At 54.7% G+C, this 21,544-nt stretch overlaps 1 protein-coding gene across 1 annotated transcript; it reads left to right on the forward strand.

The window, feature by feature from the left end:
- Positions 1-3,907: 3,907 nt before the first annotated feature.
- Positions 3,908-18,592, forward strand: SULT6B1 (sulfotransferase family 6B member 1). Its single transcript, XM_056125684.1, has 7 exons — positions 3,908-4,106; positions 5,634-5,746; positions 9,397-9,486; positions 9,755-9,881; positions 12,499-12,593; positions 14,657-14,813; positions 18,462-18,592. Exons 1-7 carry the CDS (start codon positions 3,908-3,910, stop codon positions 18,590-18,592), a joined length of 912 nt encoding a protein of 303 aa, XP_055981659.1.
- Positions 18,593-21,544: the final 2,952 nt, after the last annotated feature.

Here is a 21,544-nt window from a genome sequence, read left to right on the forward strand (position 1 = left end):
GCCCCACATGCCGCCATCTCAGGTTCAATTCCAGCACCACATAGAGTCCCCCGGGCCCCACCAGGAGTGATCTCTGAGCACAGAACCGAGAGTAAGCCCTGAGTACCACACGGGGTGCACCCCCAAAATACGAAGAAGAGGACAAAGAAGAAGAAGCAGGAGGAGGAGGAGGAGGAGGGAGGAGGAGAAGGAGGAGGAGGAGGAGGAGGAGGAGAAGAAGAAGAAGAAGGAGGAGGAGGAGGAGGAGGAGGAGGGAGAGGAGGAGGAGGAGAAGGAGGAGAAGAAGGAGGAGGAGGAGGAGGAGGAGGAGGAGGAGGAGGAGGAGGAGGAGGAGAAGGAGGAGAAGAAGGAGGAGGAGGAGGAGGAGGGAGAGGGAGGAGGAGGAGGAGGGAGAGGAGGAGGAGGAGGAGGAGAGGAGGAGGAGGAGGAGGGAGAGGAGGAGGAGGAGGAGGAGAAGGAGGAGGAGGAGGAGGAGGAGAAGGAGGAGGAGGAGGAGGAGGAGAGGAGAAGGGGGACGAAGAGAAGCAGCAGCAGCTCCTCTTTAATTAAGAACATACTCAAGGACTAGAGCACATGCTTTTGTTCCGGACCCCCAAGTTCGATCTCCTGCACTGCACAATCTCCTAGCACTGCGGAAGTGACCCCCAAGCACCAACCCAGGCACAGTCCCCCAGCACCATCAGCTGTCACACACACACACTTGCTCTCCCAGCCCCAGGGACATTCTTCCCATGTGATACATCAATGTCCAAGCCGCAGGGCCCACGGGCCTGAAGGTGGCTGTACCCCCGGCCATGCATTCGTACCGTGTTCGCTGCTGACTGGTGTCGTGGAAAGAAAACAGCGCCCAGGCAGTTCCTCTCCCAGACATGACCGCCTCTGTCCCGTGAAGGGAAGTGAGCGGGCGAAGATCAGTGAGCACCAAGGGAAGAAAGTTCATTGCAGACGAGGAAGTTAGTGCCGGCGGAGCCGAGGCGGGGAGGTGGTAGGAACGGATCTCATATTATGGCCCCCGGGGCACCGCCAGGAGTGACTCCTGAGAGCAGAGCCAGGAGTAAGTCCTGAGCATCACCAGGTATGGCCCCAAAAACAAGCCCCAGAAAATGAAGAAAGGCAGAGCAAGGGTACCATTTTCTGGGGAATATTCCATATGCACCTCTCTCCCTCAAGGGGGGCCCCTGGGTGCTCTCTCTGTCTAATCGCCAAGTCTGCAGCCCCTTGTTCGACTGGCTTCTTGGCAACTTCCATAACGGAACATCCCTCTCCTTCCCAATGCCCTCTGCTTAACCTACACTGTTGACAGTGGCGTCTGCACGTGCATGCGCACACACACACACACACACACACACACACACACACACACACAGCAGGATAGAGCACAGGACAGGCACTAGCCTTGCACATGGCTGCCGAGGCCGTGACCCTGGCCCCAGCACCAAACGTGGTTCCCTCAAGCACCGCCAAGGCTCACAGCTGGTGCCGGGTGAGTCCTAAACACGGAGACACGTGTCTGCAGGCCAGAGGGGAGGAGCAGACGGGAGCCGAGGGCAGGAGGGAACCCAGAGCTCCGTGTTTGTTTCTGGAAAGTTCACTTAGGTGGAAGCTTTGGACGTTCTCAGGGCGGCAGGACCTGGAGAAGAATCAGGGAGGGACCCCACCCGGCAGCCTGGGTTCAGGAACAGCCCCCGAGGTGCAGACATCAACCCCCCTCGAAGCCCTGCCCAGGGGCTGCACTCCCGGGACTGAGCCCCCCTTTCGGGGGCGAGAGCACTGCCAGGGTCCCGTGCCCTGGACGCTGGGTGGGGCACATGAGTTCAGAGCAAGCAGTGGGAAGCGGCGGGCACTGAGATGCACACTCAGAGCACACTTGGCTCCTGACTCCTGTGGCCACGGAGCAGGACACAGCAGAGACCACCTGTCCACCCATCCCTCACTGTTCCTGTGACTCCTGGATGCATGCAGTAGGATGGGGAGCACTGCGGAGGGCTGCGGAGGGTGGGGAGCAGGAGCATTGCAGAGGGTGGGGAAACCTACAAGAGGGTGGGAGCACTGAGGAGGGTGGGAGCACGTTGGGAGAGTGGGAGCACTACAGAGGGTGGGGAGCACTACAAGAGGGGAGGAGCACTTTGGCAGGGTGGGGAGCACTGAAGAGGGTGGGGAGCTCTGTGGGAAGGTGAGGAGCACTGCAGGAGGGTGGGGAGCACTACAGGAGGGGAGGAGCACTTTGGCAGGGTGGGGAGCACTGAAGAGGGTGGGAAGCTCTGTGGGAAGGTGGAGAGCACTGCAGAGGGTGGGGGAGCATGCCAAGGCCCTGAACTGCGCTTTGCCGAGGGTATTGATGCCTGCGGGTATTTCCTGCTTTGGGCTCTGTCCAAAAGTTGCAGTCCCACTTCCCGGGAGGTTTCCTCGCGCCCCACCTGCTGCTAATCCCCTTCCTGGGCCCCGCAGCCCAGCCGGCATCGCACCTGGGCAGGCCTTTGTCAGAGGTGGGAGGGCCAGGAGAGTCCGAGATGCCAAGTCCCTCCTGCCGCGAGCGGGCGGAGCCTCAGCACCTGCAGGAAAGCGCCTTTGAAAGCGGCTTCCCATTCCCATCGCCAAGTCAACACGGTCAGAGGAATCGGTCCGGATGGGAGGTGTGTGCTGGAAGCAGATCAAGGACCAAGCGTGATGGCCTCTCGGTGTTGCGAACCAAAGTGTCCCCAAGTAGAGAGAGAGCGTGGGGGAGATTGTCTGCCATGGAGGCAGGGGGGCGGACACTGGGGACATTGGGGGTGGAGAATGGGCTCTGGTGGAGGGATGGGTGTCCCATCATTCATGACTGAAATTCAAGCATGAAAGCTTGTAACTGTATCTCACTGTGATTTGATCACTTAAATCACTTAATCACTTAACTTCCCGTTAGTCGTCGATTTGCTCGAGCGGGCGCCAGTAACGTCTCCATTTGTCCCTGTCGCGTGCTAGTGTAGCCCAATGGCATCTCTTCGCTCCGGGAACATGGAGGGCCTCAAACCGATCGTTCATGACCTTGACAAAGAAGTCTGACCATCTGGTAGGTGGGCGGCCACGCGGTCTCTTGACATCCCGTGGAATCCAATCAGTAACAGCTCTACTCCAACGGTCGTCTTTAAATCTCATTACGTGACCAGCCCATCTGATTTTCGACACCTTGGCAAATGAGACAGCGTCCCTGATCCTTGATCGTCGACGGATGTCAGAACTCCGGATTCGTTCTCTCATTTGAGTGAAACGTGATATTCCAAGCATAGCTCTTTCTATTCTTCTTTGGGAGACCTGAATAATCACATTCACCTGTGATTTGATAAAAAAAATTTTTTTAAAAAGAGGCCCTTCCCTGTCCCAACACATTTTTTCCTCCTTCTCCTCCTCCTCCTCCCCCTTTCTCCTCCTCCTCCTCCTCCCCCTCCTCCTCCTCCCCTCCTCCTCCCCCTCCCCCTCCTCCTCCTCCTCTTCCTCCTCTTCTTTCTTCCCCTCCTTCTCCCCCTCCTGCTCCTCCTCCTCCCCCCTCCCTCCTCCCCCTCCTCCTCCTCCTCTTCCTCCTCTTCCCTCTCCTCCTCCTCCTCCTCTTCCTTCTCCCCCTCCTGCTCCTCCTCCTCCTCCCCCTCCTCCTCCCCTCCTCCTCCTCCTCTTCCTCCTCTTCCCTCTCCTCCTCCTCCTCCTCTTCCTTCTCCCCCTCCTGCTCCTCCTCCTCCTCCCCCTCCTCCTCCCCCTCCTCCTCCTCCCCCCTCCTCCTCTTCCTCCTCTTCCTCCTCCTCCACCTCCTCCTCCTCCCCCTCCTCCTCCTCCCCCCCTCCTCCTCCTCTTCCTCCTCTTCCTTCTCCTCCTCCTCCTCCTCCCATTTATTTGGCCACAGCTGGCTTGGTGCCTCACCGACGCAGAGCCCAGCAGCATGGCCGGGAAGTCCCGATTCATCGAGGACATCGAGGAGGCGCTGGAAAAATCCAAGGAAACTGCCCTGTCGCACTTGCTCTTCACCCACCAGGGTGTCCCGTACCCCGTCACCCTCTGCAGCCCGGAGACCTTCCAAGCCCTGGACGCCTTCGAAGCCCGGGCCGACGACATTGTGCTGGCCTCCTACCCCAAGTGCGGTAAATAGGGCCCTTCCCGGGGCCACCGTCACCCGAGCCGGGGGAACAGGGACAGCACAGCGGGGAGGGCACCTGCCTTGCCTTGTCCAACCTGCGTTGGGTCCCCAGCAGCCTACAGGGGCCCCAGAACCCCACCAGAAGTGCTCCCTGAGCACCACTGGGTGTGGTCCCCAGATCCAAAGAGCATCTAGATCTGCTGGGCTCTGGGTTCTGGATCCCCCGAACTCTGGGCCACAGGGCGGGGGGTGGGGGCGGCAACCCCGAGGGAGGCACCGAAGCATTCTGGGCCCAGATGTCTGAGCGGAAGCGGTTCCTCTTGTGTTTTGGAGGGGACAGGAGCGAGACTCGGGGCACCCAAGCAGCCATCGGGGGTGGGGACCGTCCCAACTCTCAGCCAACCTGCCTGGCAGTTCAGAGTGAAGCCCGAGACGCGGGGCTACCTTGTGCACCAAGTGCTCGCAGCAGCAGTCCAGGCCTGCGCCACGCACGGGGGGGCGGGGGTCTGCAGGGAGCGAGGGCCTTCGCTCCCGAGCACTCTCCTGCCTTCGGGTTGTTGGGGTTTTGCGTTTGTCTGTCCGGCTTGGATTGCTTATTTCTGGGCCACACCCGGCGGTGCTCGGGGCTGACTCCTGTCCTGGGCTCAGGGTACTTTCGATGGACTCTTTGGTTTGGGGGGCTTTGCACTGCCCTGGGGTTCCTCCTGGCTCTGCACTCAGGAATCACTCCTGGTGGCACTCAGGGGACCATATGGGATGCTGGGGATGGAACCCGGGTCTTCCACATACAAAGCAGGTGTCCTACCCACTATAATTACCACTCCAGCCCCGCTTTTCATGATTTAAAATTTTTCTTTACTCTCTAAGGGTTTAAGAAAGCAACCTCATTTCATATGTGCCTTTCCCTCCATGAAGCTGCATTGGTTTTTATTTTATTTTATTTTTGGGGTCACACCGGCAATGCACAGGGGTTATTCCTGGCTCTGCACTCAAGAATTACCCCTGGCAGTGCTCAGGGGACCATATGGGATGCTGGGAATCGAACCTGGGTCGGCCACGTGCAAGGCAAACACCCTACCCACTGTGCTATTGCTCTAGCCCCTGGGTTTTTGTTTGTTTGTTTGTTTTTGAATAAAATTAGAACTCTACACTACTGTAGAAAATACTCAGTTATGGTAAAAAAATATATGAAATGCAATTAATAATCATTTATATAGCATAATGTTATTCTCTTTGGGTCATAATTTAGATCCCAAAAAGAGATATTGTCCAAAAAATGGGAACACTATTTCTTATTAAAGGAAAAATTTGGAAAATAGGAGAACTGAATTTTTTGCTAATGTCTGCAGATGCTTTTTTTCCACAAAATGATTTCTTTCCAGACCTCAGGTTACTTCAAACACAGAACCAATGGCACACACAGGGAACAGTTGATTATGATTCTTAATAGATCTGCAAAAGTTCAGTAACATGTTTTTGCTATTTAATAACTCTCTTTAAGGAGTTTTGAGTCTTTTTTTTTCTCTTGTAGGTTCAAATTGGATTCTCCACATCGTTAGTGAATTAATATTTGCTGATTCTAAAAAAAAGTATGAACATCCAGAATTCCCAGTTCTTGAATGTGGAGACCCAGAAAAATACCAGGTTAGTATAACATAGCCTTTGAACTTACAGATTATTGAAAGTTTCCTTCCTTTGGGGGGGAGTTTTGAATTCGGAAAACACAGTCCAGATAATCACTGAAACTTACTGAGTGCTCACACCACCCCCAGCATCCTTCAACAATGATCTCGATTTATCTCAAAAAAAAAAAAAAACCAAGATGATAAAGATAGCACTCACCTGGAATGTTCACTCAGGTGAATGAAATAAAGGATTTTGGCCCCAGAATGTCTGAAAAATATTTTAACTTAACATAGTATTTTGGATTTTGAAGATTTTGATAGCTATACTTTATTAGAAATAGTTCCTTCTCTCTAGAGCTATCTAAAGACTAAAAGTTTTTTTAACTGATATGTCATCATAAGTAACGTAAGAGAAAAGATTTTTTTCTAAGCAACGTGCCTTTTTTTTTTTTTTTTGCTTTTTGGGTCATACCCGGCGATGCACAGGGGTTATTCCTGGCTCATGCACTCAGGAATTACTCCTGGCGGTGCTCGGGGGACCCTATGGGATGCTGGGAATCGAACCCAGGTCGGCTCCATGCAAGGCAAACGCCCTACCCGCTGTGCTATCGCTCCAGCCCCAGCAATGTGTCTTTTAGTTTAAGCTGGAAATCATTGAGAACGAGTTTCACTTACCAGTTACTCGCTTCTAGGTGGGCTGGATAGTACAGCAGGTAGGATGCTTCCTTAAACATGGCACACTTGGGTTCAATCCCTAGCACCCCAGATGGTCCCCCAAGCTTCACTGAGAGCGATCCCTGAATGCAGAGCCAGGAATAAGCCCTGAGCACCCCTGGGTGCAAGGAAGGAAGGAAGGAAGAAAGGAAGGTAGGAAGGAAGGAAGTCTGTCTCTGAAATATGTATTTTTTCTAAAACAAGCTGCATCAAGTGTTTACGTTGCTTAAGATTTTCTCTGTCACACATTTTCATGGTCGTAGCACTGTCCTCCCATTGTTCATCGATTTGCTCGAGCGGGTGCCAGTAGTGTCTCCATTGTGAGACGTTGTTACTGTTTTTGGCATACCAAACACACCACGGAGAGCTTGCCAGGCTCTGTCGTGCGGGCGGGATACTCTTGGTAGCTTGCTGGGCTCTCCGAGAGGGATGGAGGAATTAAACCCCAGTTGGCTGCATGCAAAGCAAACGCCCTACCCGCTGTGCTATTGCTCCAGCCCAAAGAAGCATAAATAAATAAATAAATCGGCATGGTTGTGCTACATAGTATCCAGTTTTGTTGCAGTTCACTTCCAATTTCCTCCCTGGATATTTTTCTAACCCTTGTAGGAACTTGAAGATTTCTCATATGTCTTTGTGGGGTTTTGGGTCGTAACATTACTAGAAACAGCTTTCTAACTTAATCTGTAAATTACCATCTTCGTGAAACTGCACAAAGACCTGGGGGCCGCGAGGTCACGGCTAATCCTTTCAATGAGAGTTCAATCGTTGGAGCACATCCTGGTGACTGAATTCCCGTTGGGCCAGAATGCAGAAGTGTGGTTTGAGGGAGATCAAATATCGCGGTTATTCATCACGGATAGGATCCATCCTATATTTTAAAAATTTTTTTAAAATATACCCCCCCTGACCTGACTGTGGTGTGCTTGCCCTCCGCAGGTTCCGTCCCCAGGACCCCCAAAACCCTCCAGGAGAGATTCCTGAGTGCACAGCCAGGAGCAACCCTGAGCATCACTGGTGTGACCCCAAACAAAATAACAATAAGAAATGAAATAACATTTAACTGCCCTGAAGTACAAAGTTGCAAATGAGCCCTTGATTAGGTTTCTGGTATACAATGTTTCAACACCGACCCCTTCACCAGAGATCACTTCATTCCACCAATGTCCCCAGTTTTCCTCCCACGCCTCCGCCAATGGATCTGTATTATTAAATTAAAATGTGTTTTATTTTTTGGGCCGCATACCCAGCGATAGCACAGCGGTAGGGCGTCTGCCTTGCACGCAGCCAACATGGCCGACCCGGGTTCGATTCCTCCGCCCCTCTCGGAGAGCCCGGCAAGCTACCGAGAGTATTCGATATGCCAGACACAGTAACAACAAGGTCTCCAATGGAGACGTTACTGGGCCCGCTCGAGCAAATCGACGATCAACGGGAGGGCCTTTACTTTACTTTACTTTTACCCAGCGATGCTCGGACGAATCCTCCTGGCTCAGCACTCAGAAATCACTCCTGGTGGTACTCGGGGTCCATGTGGGATGTCACGATTGAACTCGGGTCGGCCCATGTGTAGGGCAAGCCTGTACTAGCTCTCTGGCCCCTAAAATTAAAAAAAAAATTTTTTTTTCTTTCACTTGATTTTTTCCCCCCTCACTTGATTTGGTTTTACAGAACAGTAGCACGTAGCAAGGTCCTCCCGTTGTTCATCAATTTTGCTCGAGCGGGCACCAGCAATGTCTCACAACAAATTGTGAGACTTGCTGTTACTGTTTTCGGCATATCAAATACGTCATGGGGAGCTTGCCAGGCTTTGCTGTGTGGGTGAGATACTCTCGGTAGCTTGCCGGTCTCTCTGAGAGGGGCGGAGGAATCAAACCCGGGTCAGCCGTGTGCAAGGCAAATGCCTTACTCACTGTGCTATCGCTCCAGCCCGGTTTTACAGAACAATTGGCTCTAAATGTCTAAAAGTCATGGGGTGGAGGGTGGAGGATGAAGTGAGTGAGGGTTTGGGGTACAGGTCCTGAGTTCATGCAGTCCAGGGATTCAAAAGCAGCAGGACAGAGGATGAGGCGCTTGGCTCGTATGTGGCTGACCCGGGTCTGCTCCCCAGAACCTCACCTGGTCCCTGAGCTGCACCAGGAGTGATCCCTGGGCACTGAGTCAGGAGCCAGCCCTGCACACTGCCCGATGGGACCCAAAACAAAACAAAAAGAAATGCACAGCAGGCCAGCGGGGTGCAAGGCCAGCGTCTTAATCCTGTAGCATCTCTCTTCGCCCCTAAGAGTCATTTTATAACTTGAGCCTGCGTGATGGGCATCGAGTGCCCTGGGCCAAAGTGGGGATAAGCCCTGAAGTCCCCCTCAGAACACACGCGGAACGCCCATTCCGAGGACAGTCATCACGGGGGCAGGTGACACAGGGGCCTTGACTTTTTAAATGATCTAAAGTTGGGGCCAGAGAGATCGGACACCGGGTAGGGCACACTGGCTTGGCACATGGCTGATCTGGGTGGCTGGGTCCCTGGCCCCTGTCGGGTTCCCCAAAGTGCTCCCAGGAGGACTCCCTGAGCACAGAGCCAGGAGGAAGCCGTGAGCACTGCCGGGTGTGGCCTCAAAGAAAATCATCAGAAATAGAGTTAGAGAAAGAGCTCCTAGGACTGGGCACCAGCCCTGTCACACATGGGGGGGTCTAAGTCCAAACCTCTGCACCACATGGTGCCTGACCCCTGAGCACTGAGCTGGGAGCAGTATTGAGTGATTTCCCATAGGCCCCCTTCAAGAGCACAAGTGATCGGAAATAGATGAGTACACACGCACACACACACACACACACACACACACACACACACACACGACCCTAAGGAAACCTGGCAGAGGAGGAGGAAGTGGTGAAGGAGTGAAGGTGGGAGTCGGGCTCAGACACACACACTCACACCTTCCTGCGCTCGTTTTTCAGAGGATGAAACAGTTCCCGTCTCCGAGGATTTTGGCAACTCACCTCCGCTACGACAGACTGCCTGGGTCCATCCTCAGGAAGAAGACCAAGGTGGGTCCCTCGGGGCCCCCAGAGGCAGCTTCCCTGGCCGGCACCGGCCCTCTGAGGTCTAAGGGGTCTGTGACGGGCCTTGTCCATCTCCACTGGTCAGCGCGAGTCTCGGCCGGCTTTCTCTCCCTCCCCTGCACTGCCCGGCCTCCTCTTCCTCCTTACTGAGGGGTCGCACACGTGCTCACCCAAGTCGCGCCCCTCACCCACCCTTCCCGCTTTCCCAGCGTCCAAACCAGACTCCAGCGAGTGAACGCGAGTCTCTCCCCAGATGCTGGTGATGTTCCGGAACCCTAAAGACACAGCCGCCTCCTTCTTCCACTTCCACAACGATGTCCCGGATATTCCAAGCTACGGCTCCTGGCATGAGTTCTTCGCCCAGTTCATAAAAGGAGACGGTAGGCCTTGCTGGTTCAAGAACCCTCTCTACTTCGAGAGACGGTGCATAGATGTAAAAGGCTCGTGCCTCTCAGGGCCAAGAGAGGAGACGGGGGCAGGGAGACTGTCCAGCATTAGGGCTGTGTCACGTGTCAACCCCACGGCCAACCTTGGCTGGATCCCTGCACCACATACGGTTTCCAGGCCCTGCCAGGAGTGATTGTTGAGCACAGAGTCGGGAGTAAGCCTTGAGCCCCGCCAGGAGTGATCGCTGAGCACTTAGCCGGAGTATGCCTTGAGCCCTGCCAGGAGTGATCGCTGAGCACTGAGCCGGGAGTATGCCTTGAGCCCCACTGGATATGGCCCAAATGGCAAAAAATGAAATAAACCTTTTACAGTTTGGAGGCCATACCCAGCCATGGGTGATGCTCAGGGCTTACTCCTGGCTCTGGGCTCAGAAATCACTCCTGGCAGTACTCAGGGGACCATATGAGACACTGGGGATCAGACCTGGGTTGGCTGAGTGCCAGGCAAGCGCTCTGCCCACTGTACTATTGCTCCAGTCACCCCATCCCTTTTTTTTTTAAAAAAGATTGAGTCAGATCTGGAAACCAAAAAGTTGCTTTTAAATCAAGTTTTCAAATATTTTTTTTTGGAGGGGGAAGTTGGGGTCATACCCAGGTGTGCCCAGGGCTTACTCCTGGCTCTGTGCTCAGTGATCACCGCTGGCGGGCTCGGGGGACCGTATGGGGGTGCCGGGGATCCAAGCAGGATTGGCCTGTACCAGTTGCTGTCCGAGCCCTGGCCCTGTGGGTCACCTCAGGAGAACTGTGCAGGCAGGCCTGGGGCCGTGAGCCTGACGGTGGGGCTGAGTGACCAGGCTGTGCCCTGAAGAGAGCTGGGATTCTGCCTGGTACACTCATTCATTTGGCTTCTGGAGGAAGTCCGAAAACTTAGAGCACTTAGCAGGAGAAGGTCTGGGGTGGGGGAGGTTTCTCTAATTGCATAATTAGTGAGTCGTTGTAGCACTGCAGCATTGTCCTCCAGTTGTTCATCTATGGGCCCTTTCCATTGTGAGACTTGTTACTGTGTTTGACAAATGGAATACATCACAGGTAGCTTGCCAGGCTTTGCCGTGCAGGCTAGATACTCTCGGTAGCTTGCTTGCTGGGCTCTCCAAGAGGGGCGGAGGAATCGAACCCGGGTCGGCCAGGCCGGCCTCATGCAAGGCAAACGCCCTACCACTGTGCTATTGCGCTAGCCCTGAGTCATTACAGGTCGAAGGAAATAGCTGCCACTCACCGGCACCCTCTGTGACCCCAGCAAGGCAGTCAGGAGGCCGCTCAGCAGAGCCAGACCTTCAGCCCGGGCTCCCTGCCTGCCGCTGACTCCAGTGAAGGCTTTTATCACCCGAACCAGGCAGTCAAGATAGAGGGGCCTTACAGGGCCAGAGTTGCCACATTCTTTTATTTATTTATTTTTTTTTGGTTTGGTTTTGGGTCACACCTGGCGGTGCTCAGGGGACCATATGGGTTGCTGGGAGTCGACCCCCGGGTCGGTTGGGTCGGCTGCGTGCAAGGCAAACTCCCAACCCACTGTACTGTCGCTCCAGCCCCGAGTTGCCATGTTCTTGTCTGGGCTCTGGCCCTCATGTCAGCAGCTTTGAGAGATGGGGTCGCCCATCCTTCGCCAGCAGTGCTGCCTCTGGCTGGGACTTCGCCTCTCCTGGCATCTAGCTCCCCGTCAACGAAGTGGGTGTCAGGGGCCAGGGCAATAGCACAGCGGGGAGGGCGTTCACCTTGCACACGGCCGACCCGGGCTCAATCCCCAGCGTCCCATAGGGCCCTGGAGCTCCGCCAGGAGTAATTCCTGAGTGCAGAGCCAGGAGTGACCCCTGAGAATCACTGGGTGTGACCCAAAAGAAAAATAAAATTCATCCTGGGGCTGGAGTGAGAGCACAGCATGTAGGGCGTTTGCCTTGCATGCGGCCGACCCGGTTTCGATTCCCAGCCTCCCATATGGTCCCCCGGGCACTGCCAGGGGTGGTTCCTGAGTGCATGAGCCAGGAGGAACCCCTGTGCATTGCTGGGTGTGATCCAAAAAGCAAAAAAAAAAAAAAAAAAATTCATCCTGACTCGATCCTGTTATGGGGCACTGCAGGAGTGGGGGGGGGGGACAGCTGGGGTCCAGGGTGAGCCCCGAGGCTTGGCCCAACTGGGCAAACAGTAGGCGGCACCTCCCCTGGCAGGAGCCCCCGGCTTTGGGGCAGCGAGTCCCTGCCCCCTCAGACGGCTGCAGCACCAGCTGCCTTGCGCAAGCCAACTGCCAGCCAATGGGGAGAGCCCGACTGTGTGGGCTCGTGGGGGGTCTCCCCCTGAGGTGTCCGGTGTCCCCTCCTCTCCGAGGCTCCTCCCTGCAGGGTCTCCAGGCGTGTCTTTGTCTTTTCTTTTCCATATGCTCCGTGTTCTCACCCTCCTCGGGGCTCCCTCCTTCCCTGCCCTGCATGCAGTGGGTGGGCTTGGGTGGGCTGCCATGACCCTCCCGCCAGCCCTGGACCCAGCAGGGCAGAACGACACCCTGTCAGTTTAAACTCTCTTCTTGAGGGTTTCTAAAGTTTTCTCTTTCCTTGCGTTTCAGTTTCTTGGGGGAGCTTCTTTGACTTTGCAGTGAGCTGGGACAAACATCTGGCTGATGATAACGTCCTGTTTGTGCTCTACGAAGATCTGAAAGAGGTGAGATTCTGGGCATCTTTATTCGAGCAGATGCTAGATAACTGCCAGTACGAGCGCTGACCTCCGTGAACGGAGGTTCCACCGTGCATGGCTGTACGCACGTCTGAATTTATCTTGCGGGTCTTGGGGGAGAGGGGAGTCACCCCCAGCAGTGCTCAGAGCTGGTGTGTGGTGCTGGGGACTGAATTGAGGTTCAGCCACGTACCGGGACACACCTTACCTGCCGGAGACTCTCTCCAGGCCCGCATATTCCATTTTGGGAAAAGGCTGTTCCGGATAAGGGACCCAGGGCCAGGGGAGAAGAGTCGAATCATGCTCAAATGCTGATGCTGCTTATGGAACAGAAATAAGGAATGTTCTGGAACATATCGCTCCCAGAGTTGTTTCAGCCTCCCTTTCCGAGGGTCTACACGAGCGATGGGAAACCCAAGAGGTCCCTGCCGAGACCCCGTGGGACGTGTGCGTGACTGAGTGGGTATCCCCACAGTGCTCTCCTGCTGGTGGCTTACTCGGGTGTGCTTTGTGAGTGACTCCACAGTGTCAGAGTCCGTGTGCCTCGTCAGATGGGGCTCAGCGCCCTGGAGAAGCTCCCTGCTGTCTGCAGAAGGAGGGGCCTCAGGAGGGTCACTGACAAGCACGATAAAGAGTCCAGGGACAGGGCCAGAGCGACAGTGCGGTGGGAGAAGGCCACCTGGCATGGCGCCAACCTCCTGGTTTCGTCTCTGCCATCCCATGTGGTCTCCAGAGCCTCTAGGGAACCCCTGAGTACAGAGCCAGGAGTCAGCCCTGAGCACCACTCATGAGGTCCCAACTCAGCAACAATAAAGAAATCTCAGCACGCAGGCCGGGAGGAAAGCCTTGATGTCGCCTCTGTCACTGTCACTGTCCTCCCGTGGCTCATCGATTTGCTCGAGTGGGCCCAGTAACATTGTGAGACTTGTTACTGTGTTTGGCATCTCGAATACGTCACGGGGAGCTTGCCAGGCTCTGCCGTGCGGGCGAGACACTCTCGGTAGCTTGCCGGGCTCTCCGAGAGGGGCGGAGGGATCGAACTCCGGTCGGCCATGTCAACCGGCCGCATCCAAGGCGAACGCCCTACCCGCTGTGCTATCGCTCCAGCCCTCACTCTAGAATATCCAAGATGCCTGGGCCGGGGAGGGGCCCAGGAGGGGCAGGACACGGGCTCCTCGCGGGTGGGAATTTCTTCCCAGCCTGACCAGTGGAGGTGGGAAGTGGTGGATCTGGAGATACGTTGTTGGGTTTGGGGGGCTCAGGCCACACCGGGCGGTGCTCAGGGAACTCCAGGCAGCTCAGGGGACATACAGGGTACCAGAGATTAAGCTTGGATTGGCCGCATGCAAGGCAAGTGCCCTCCTCTGCCCCGCCCGCCCTCCCCACTGTACCGTTGCTCCGGACCCTCCCAGGGGCATTTAGACAAGACACATTTCAAGATTCCTTCCAGGATTTCTGATCTGGGGAAGCCGATACTCTGGGTGAAATAGGACAGGTAAGACTCAGAAGGAAGGAGACAATGATGGCACGCATCATACATATGTCCATCTCCTTGGCTGGTCTCCTAGATGGGAACTTTTTCTTTTCTTTTTTTCTTTTTTTTTGCTTTTTGGGTCACACCCATGCATAGGGGTTCCTCCTAGCTCTGCACTCAGGAATTACCCCTGGCAGTACTTGGGGGACCATATGGGATGCTGGGAATCAAACCCGGGTCAACTGCATGCAAGGCAAACCCCCTCCCCCCCTCCCCACTGTGCTATCGCTCCAGCCCCGTGACCAGAACTTTTCGGTGAAATTAATACCATTGGGGGGGGGGGGGGGAAAGCTCGATAATACTTTTGTCATTGTCTGTGTCCTGAAGAGCTTCCAAGGCCTCAGGAAGAACGAGGCACGGTCTACACGGCACATCTTAGGGCGGGTGACAGACTTCTCTGGTCCCTTAGACAGTCCCAGCCTCCGTCTCCAGGGAGCGAGGCCTAGGGGTGGGCGCTCGGTAGCGCTGCTCTGACGCTTCCCCGAGGAGAATTCACGCCCTCCCGTTTGCTTTGCAGAACCTGCCGGCGGGGATCCAGCGTGTCGCCGACTTCCTGGGCTTCTCCCTGGGCGGGGAGCAGCTGGGCGCCATCGCGGCCCTGAGCACCTTCCAGGCCATGCGGGCCCGGGCCCAGGAGACGCATGGGGCTGTGGGCCCCCACCTGTTCCGCAGGGGTGAGGTGCCCGGGGCCCAGACACCCCCAGCTCCAGCGAGGCTGCGGCTCTCTCCCCCGGCTGGCCTGAGGCCCTGCAAGCCACAGCTCAGGCCCAGCCCCTCCCAAGGCTCCCGCGGAGGCCAGAGGAGCCGCTCCCTGTAGACCTAAGAGAGAAGCGGGGCCACCCATCCCCCCTCCTTCAACAGCCACCCGCTGCAGCAACCGGGCCTTTCCCTCAGGAGGGCCCCTCACGCCCCCTCAATGGGGTTTGTTAATGAGGGAGAATGATGGGTCAGAGATAGCACAGCGGGGAGGGTGTGGGCCTGGCACGCGGCCGACCCAGGTTCGATCCCCAGCATCCCATAGGGTTCCCTGAGCACGGCCAGGAGTGATTCCTGAGCACTGCAGGGTATGGCCCCCAAACAAACAAAATAGAGAGCGTGAGATGATCCTGGGGTGGCACCGAGCTACTGGCCTGGCGCAGGTGAGTTGCTCAATGCCATGAAAATATGTTCATTCCTGTTTTTATTGATGGTGAGTTGCACGTGGCAGTGCTCAGGACAGACTCCTGGTTCTGTGCTCGTGACGGACTCCTGGTTGTGCTCAGGACAGACTCCTGGCTTTGTGTTCAGGACAGACTCCTGTCTTTGTGCTCAGGACTGACTGACTCCTGGCTCTCTGCTCAGGACAGACTCCTGGCTTCGTGCTCAGGACTGACTCCTGGCTCTGTGCTCAGGACAGGCTCCTGGTTCTGTGCTCAGGACAGACTCCTGGCTTTGTGTTCAGGACAGACTCCTGTCTTTGTGCTCAGGACTGACTGACTCCTGGCTCTCTGCTCAGGACAGACTCCTGGCTTCGTGCTCAGGACTGACTCCTGGCTCTGTGCTCAGGACAGGCTCCTGGTTCTGTGCTCAGGACAGACTCCTGGCTTTGTGCTCAGGACTGACTGACTCCTGGCTCTCTGCTCAGGACTGACTCCTGGCTCTGTGCTCAGGACAGGCTCCTGGCTCTGTGCTCAGGGATCACTCCCAGAGGGGCTCAGAGGGGCACACGGGTGCCGGGGTTCGAGACTGGGTTGGCTGTGCGCAGGGCAAGCACCTTACCTGCTGTACTACTGCTCTGGCCCCCAAAACCTTTTCATTGCTTATGGGAATTTCAGATAATAATAGCGCTTACAGATAATCTGTTTTCTGGTTGCATAAATGATAAAAAGATGAATCATTTAGAGGCAACACATGTGATGGCATTGTCAGGCCCGATGTGTTAGATTCTGGGCTTAAATTTTACAGCAATAGGGGCTAGAGTGGTGGCACAGCGGGGAGGGTGTTTGCCTTGAACACAGCAGACCCGGGTGCCACCCCCACCACCCTACACCCGAGCACCACCAGGAGTAATTCCTGAGCACAGAGACAGGAGTAACCGCTGAGCATTGCCAGGGTGGCCCAAAAACAAACAAAAAGTTTTTATAGCAACAAGGATAGTATACCCTTCCAGTTGATAATACGGGAGTAAGGGCTCAGGAATGTGCTTCCATGACCCAGAGCTCAGGGGGAGGGAGAGGGTCAGAACTCTCACTTCCTGCCCGAGCCTGTCTGAACAAAACTCTCTGGGGGGCTGGTGCATACCCAGTGGTGTTCAGGGGTCACTTCTGGCTCTGCACTCAGGAATTACTCCTGGCAGTGCTCGGGAGACCCTATGAGATGCCAGGGGTTGAACCCAGGTCAGTCCCATGCAGGGTAAATGCAAAAAATGCAAATATGCAAAAAAAAAATGCAAAAAACACGGTCCTGTTGCTCTAGCCACCCTCGGGCTTAATTCCAGACCCTCTCCCTGAGTTCTGCATGTGTCTTATTAGCAAGAAGAGGGAATCAAAGCTTTCCAGGTATTATTTATCACATACCCTCCAGAAAAGAAAAATATTAAGTATTTTAGACATCTGTAGGAGTCCTACTAGGGAGTCCCAAAAGCAGAGGGAAATGTGGAAAATCATCTGGCAGGGTCCCCAGGGGCTCGAGAGACAGTGCTGGGGTTCGGTGTTGTCTGTGCCCCAGACAACCTTGGTTCGACCCCTTGCATCACAGAAGGTTCCCTGAGCCCCACGAGCAGCCTCTGAGGGCTTTCAAAAAAGAACAGTGATCCACCAGCTTCCCACTGGAGAGAGATTTGACTGGCTCCTTCCAGCCTTACGCTCTGCGGCCTCATCACCTGGTGACATTTATACACACACACACACACACACGCATATATATATACATATATACATATATATATATATGAGGGCTGGAGCAATAGCACAGCAGTAGGGTGTTTGCCTTGCAAGCTGCCAGCTGGGCTGAACCGGGTTTGATTCCTCTGCCCCTCACGGAGGGCCCGGCAAGTTACTGAGAGTATCTCGCCCACACGGCAAAGCCTGGCAAGCTACCTGTGACGTATTCGGTATGTCAAATACAGTAACAACAAGTCTCACAATGGAGACGTTACTGGGCCCGCCCAAGCAAATCGATGAACAATGGGAAGACACTGCATATATATATATATGTGAATCACTGTGAGATACAGTTACAGACACTTTCGTGATTATGTTTCAGTCATACAATGATAGAGCACCCATCCCTCCACCAGTGCTCATTCTCCACCGCCAGTGTTCCAAGTAACCCTCCCGCCACCCCAACCCCCCGCTCCCCCCACCTCTGTGGCAGGCACATTCCCTTTTTCTCTCTCTCTCCTTTTTTTAGGTGCTATGGTTTGCGATATAGGTAGTAAGTGGCCATCATGTTTGGTCCATAGTCTACTTTCTAGCTGGTGACATTTCTAAACAGGCTTCTGCTTTGTGCTTCCTCACGACAGTCCATCTTCTTCGGACACACGCCAACGTCTACGCAGGCAGCTGAGAAGTTTAGCGCAAATCATCTAGCGACAGGAGTGACATCCTTCAATTTTAAAAACAAGTTAGCTATAGCACAGCGGGGAGGGCATTTGCCTTGCACGCGGCCGACCCGGGTTCGATTCCCAGCACCCCATATGGTCCCCCGAGCACTGCCAGGAGTAATTCCTGAGTGCAGAGCCAGGAGTAACTCCTGTGCAACACCAGGTGTGACCCAAAAAGGAAAAAAAAAAGTTAGCAAAATTCCCAGTTGCAAGTTATTCTTCTGCCCGCAATTGGGAATTTTGCTAACTTTTTGTTTGTTTGTTTGTTTTGGGTTTTGTTTATTTTTGTTGTTGTTGTTGGTTTGGTTTGGTTTGGTTTGGCTCATCTCCGTGATACTCAGGGCTCACTCCTGGCTCTGCACCCAGGGATCATTCCTGGCAGTGCTCTGAGGGCCCTATGGGGTTATGGGGATCGAACCTGGATGGGTCGTGTGCACGGCAAGTGCCTTCCCCGCTCCTGTCCCAGTATAAGTCTTAAAAATTTTAGTACCCATCCGTGGTCTTCGCCTAAACCTGCTGTAAAATGGTTTTTTTCCCCAAGAAGTACTGACGGTGACGGAGGGGTCCAAGGGTGCTTGCCTGCACGATTGCCGGAAACCCAGCACCTCACATGGCCCCCAAGCAGGGGTGGGCCCGAGTGTCACTGAGTGCCACTGGCCACACACCCAGATACAGAGTGAGACACTGTGCCAAGAAAAGGGGAACTCAAATATTCTAACCATTTTTTGGTACTTTGTAGGTGAAGTCGGCGATTGGAAAAATTTGTTCAGTGAAGCTCAGAACCAAGAAATGGATGAAAAATTCAAAGCGTGCTTAGCGGGCACCAGCCTGGGGGCAAAACTGAAGTATGACACATACTGCCAGGCGTGACTTCGTCGAGTTACTAGTAATGATTGAATTTGATTCAACAGCTTAATCCACTGGGCAAATAATATTCATAATACTTAGCTACTTAACACAAAGTTAGCAATCACCGTCAGACTTGATTTCCTAAGTATAAATTTCACTGTGCTCATTTGTTGTTGTTGTTGCTGTTATGAGCTGCACCCAGCAATACTCGGGGGTTACTCCTGGCTCTACACTCAGGAACCACACCCGGAGGTGCTCAGGGGACCATATTGGGAGCCAGAAATCGAACTTGGGTCAGCTGCCAGCAAGGCACACGCCCTCCCCAGTGTCCTGCAGTTCTGACCCCATCCCTGTGTTCCCTTTTCGGGGATACTTCCAAGAGGAAATGTCCGAGAAGATCCGAAGAGAATCGTGACTAGCGTAGACCAATGTTCTCCATGGGGGCGTCACGTGAACCCCCAGGATATTCCAAGGGGGTCACAGGTAAAAATCACATAAACGGGAGGCCACAGCCCGAGACTTGGGGGTCAGCTGCAGGCCAGGGGAACCACAGAGAGGAAACAAGCTTGGAAGCGGCAGGGTCATAGAGGCTGGTGTGTAGAGGCGGGCTGGGTGTCTGCGGCGGGGGTGGAGGGAGGGAAGCGGGAGACATGGGTGGTGGGGAATGTGCTCTGGTGGAGTGACGGGTGCTAGAGCGTTGTGTGACTGAAACCTGATGATTCAGAAGAATCAAAAGGCAATTCAAAAGAAGAAATGCTGGTTTCACATGTCACCCCACTTTCCAGGAACTTTGTTTTTGTTTTGGGTTTTTTTTTTTTTGCTTTTTGGGTCCACCCGGTGATGCTCAGGGGTTCCTCCTGGTTCTGCACTCAGGAATCACTCCTGGCGGTGCTCAGGGGACCTTATGGGATGCCAGGAATTGAACTTGGGTCGGACGCACACAAGCCAAACGCCCTCCCCACTGTGCTATGGCTCCGGTCCAGGAACTTTCTATGTGGTTTGTTTTGTGAGGGGGCCACTTCTGGCCATGTTCAGAGCTTACTCCTGGCTCTGTGCTCAGGGATCACTCCTGGTGGTGCCAGGGGTTGAACTGGGGTTAGCCGCATACACGGCACCAGGATGATGGGTACAGTGCACTCATGGGCTGATGGGTGCGCTGGCTGATGGGTGCACTGGGCTAACAGGTGGGCTGGCTGACGGGTGCTCTCCAGGGTCTCACCATCTCGGGCTGTGGTGAGACACTGGCCAGCCACAGCACAGCTGCCCAAAGGAACTCAGTCACGTTCGGGCCCCTGGGCTGGAACCCGCAGCCTGACCCTCCCAGGCCGCCACGCTCTGGGCCCTTCACAGTCCCCATATTCCACTCTGCCTAGTGCGTCCCCACAGCCCAAGCCCGTGAGATTTGGAGGTTGCAGAGGGACGGTCCACACGCTCGCACCGAGCAAAGGGTGGCTCAGAGCCCCAACCCTTCTCCTGGGCTGGGAGCATTGGGCCTCGGTGGTGGAATGTTCCAGGCCCTGGGCCGCAGGCCTGGCACACAAAACAAACAGCGACCTGTTCCCTGCTCCCAGGACAGGGACCAGATGGAGGCTCGGGAAATCTTTCCGGGAACTGCAGAGACGACACGGGGGAGGCAGTGGCCAAGCCACAGCACCCTTGAGTCCCTGAGCCCCACCTCAACCCTAATCATAATAATGACTATCATCGTTATTATTATTAAATAAAAACAAAGAAGGAAAATGGTTTTCTCCTGACGGTTACTATATATATATGTATATATATATGTATACACACACACACACACACACACACACACACATATATAAGGGCTGGAGCGATAGCGAAGCGGGGAGGCATTTGCCTTGCACGCGGCTGACCTGGGTTCGATCCCCGGCATCCCATAGGGTCCCCGTGAACAGCCAGGAGTGATTCCTGAGTGCAGAGCCAGGAGTAACCCCTGAGCATCGCTGAATGTAATGCAAAACAAAATCAAAGTGGGATCAGAGAATCAAGTAAGGATTCAGGGAGACCGGAGTGGGGAGGGCACCAGGAGAGCCCGGTGTCGGGGCCAGTGCAGTGGCCGGCAGCCCGCCTGCACACTGGCCCTAGTGACCGCACACTTCCAGAGTCAAGAGAGCCGACAGGACAGGGCGCCGGACACACAGGGCAGAGGCGCCGTGCCCGCCGGAGAAGCCACAGGTGCCACGAGACAGCCACGCCTTTGTTTGTTCGAGGCTGCTCCGTCCTTCTCTCCTTTCAGAGGGGGAGTCTTAGTTTGGGGGCCCCAAACCTAAAGTGGAAAACAAAACCGAAACCGAAACCGAAACTGAACAATGAAGATCACCCACCATTGGGGTGTGGGGTGTGGGCACCAGGGCACCCCAGGGGTGGGGCTCAGGGGTCGTCCCCACAGCACTGCCCCTTGGGCTGGGGGGTCAGGTTTGGAGCCCTTAGACCCCGCATTTGATTTGGGGGCCACGCCTGGCAATGCTTGGGCATTCCATATGGTCCCCCGAGCACTGCCAGGAGTAATTCCTGAGTGCAGAGCCAGGAGGAACCCCTGAGCATCCCAGGTGTGACCCCCTCCCCAGATAAATAGCACTTCACTGGAGCACTGTCCTCCCGTTGTTCATCAATTTGCTCGAGCAAGCACCAGTAATGTCTCCATTGTGAGACTTGATGTTACTGTGTTTGGCATATCGAATATGTCACAGGTAGCGTGCCAGGCTCTGCCTTGCGGGGGAGATACTCTCAGTAGTTTGCCGGGCTCTCCAAGAGGAGCAGAGGAATCGAACCCGGCTCAGCAGGGCTGGCGGTGTGCAAGGCAAACACCCTACCGCTGTGCTATCGCTCCGGCCCGCTAAATAAATAAATAAATGCTTTGATTTCAGAAATTGATTAGAAATTGCGGCTTAACATTTCCAAGTAGAAAAGTTAAAAAAAAAAAAAAGACACAACTAGAGTCAAAACAGA

Source organism: Sorex fumeus, unplaced genomic scaffold, assembly GCF_029834395.1.
Source record: "Sorex fumeus unplaced genomic scaffold, SorFum_2.1 ptg000006l, whole genome shotgun sequence".
NCBI lineage: Eukaryota > Metazoa > Chordata > Mammalia > Eulipotyphla > Soricidae > Sorex > Sorex fumeus.

Bases quoted from the DNA above. Each gene is read 5' to 3' on its own strand.
- SULT6B1 (XM_056125684.1), top strand. From the start codon at position 3,908: ATGGCCGGGAAGTCCCGATTCATCGAGGACATCGAGGAGGCGCTGGAA. The intron at 9,487-9,754 runs GTGGGTCCCTCG...GTCTCTCCCCAG, and splicing joins TCCTCAGGAAGAAGACCAAG to ATGCTGGTGATGTTCCGGAA. The intron at 9,882-12,498 runs GTAGGCCTTGCT...CTTGCGTTTCAG, and splicing joins CCAGTTCATAAAAGGAGACG to TTTCTTGGGGGAGCTTCTTT.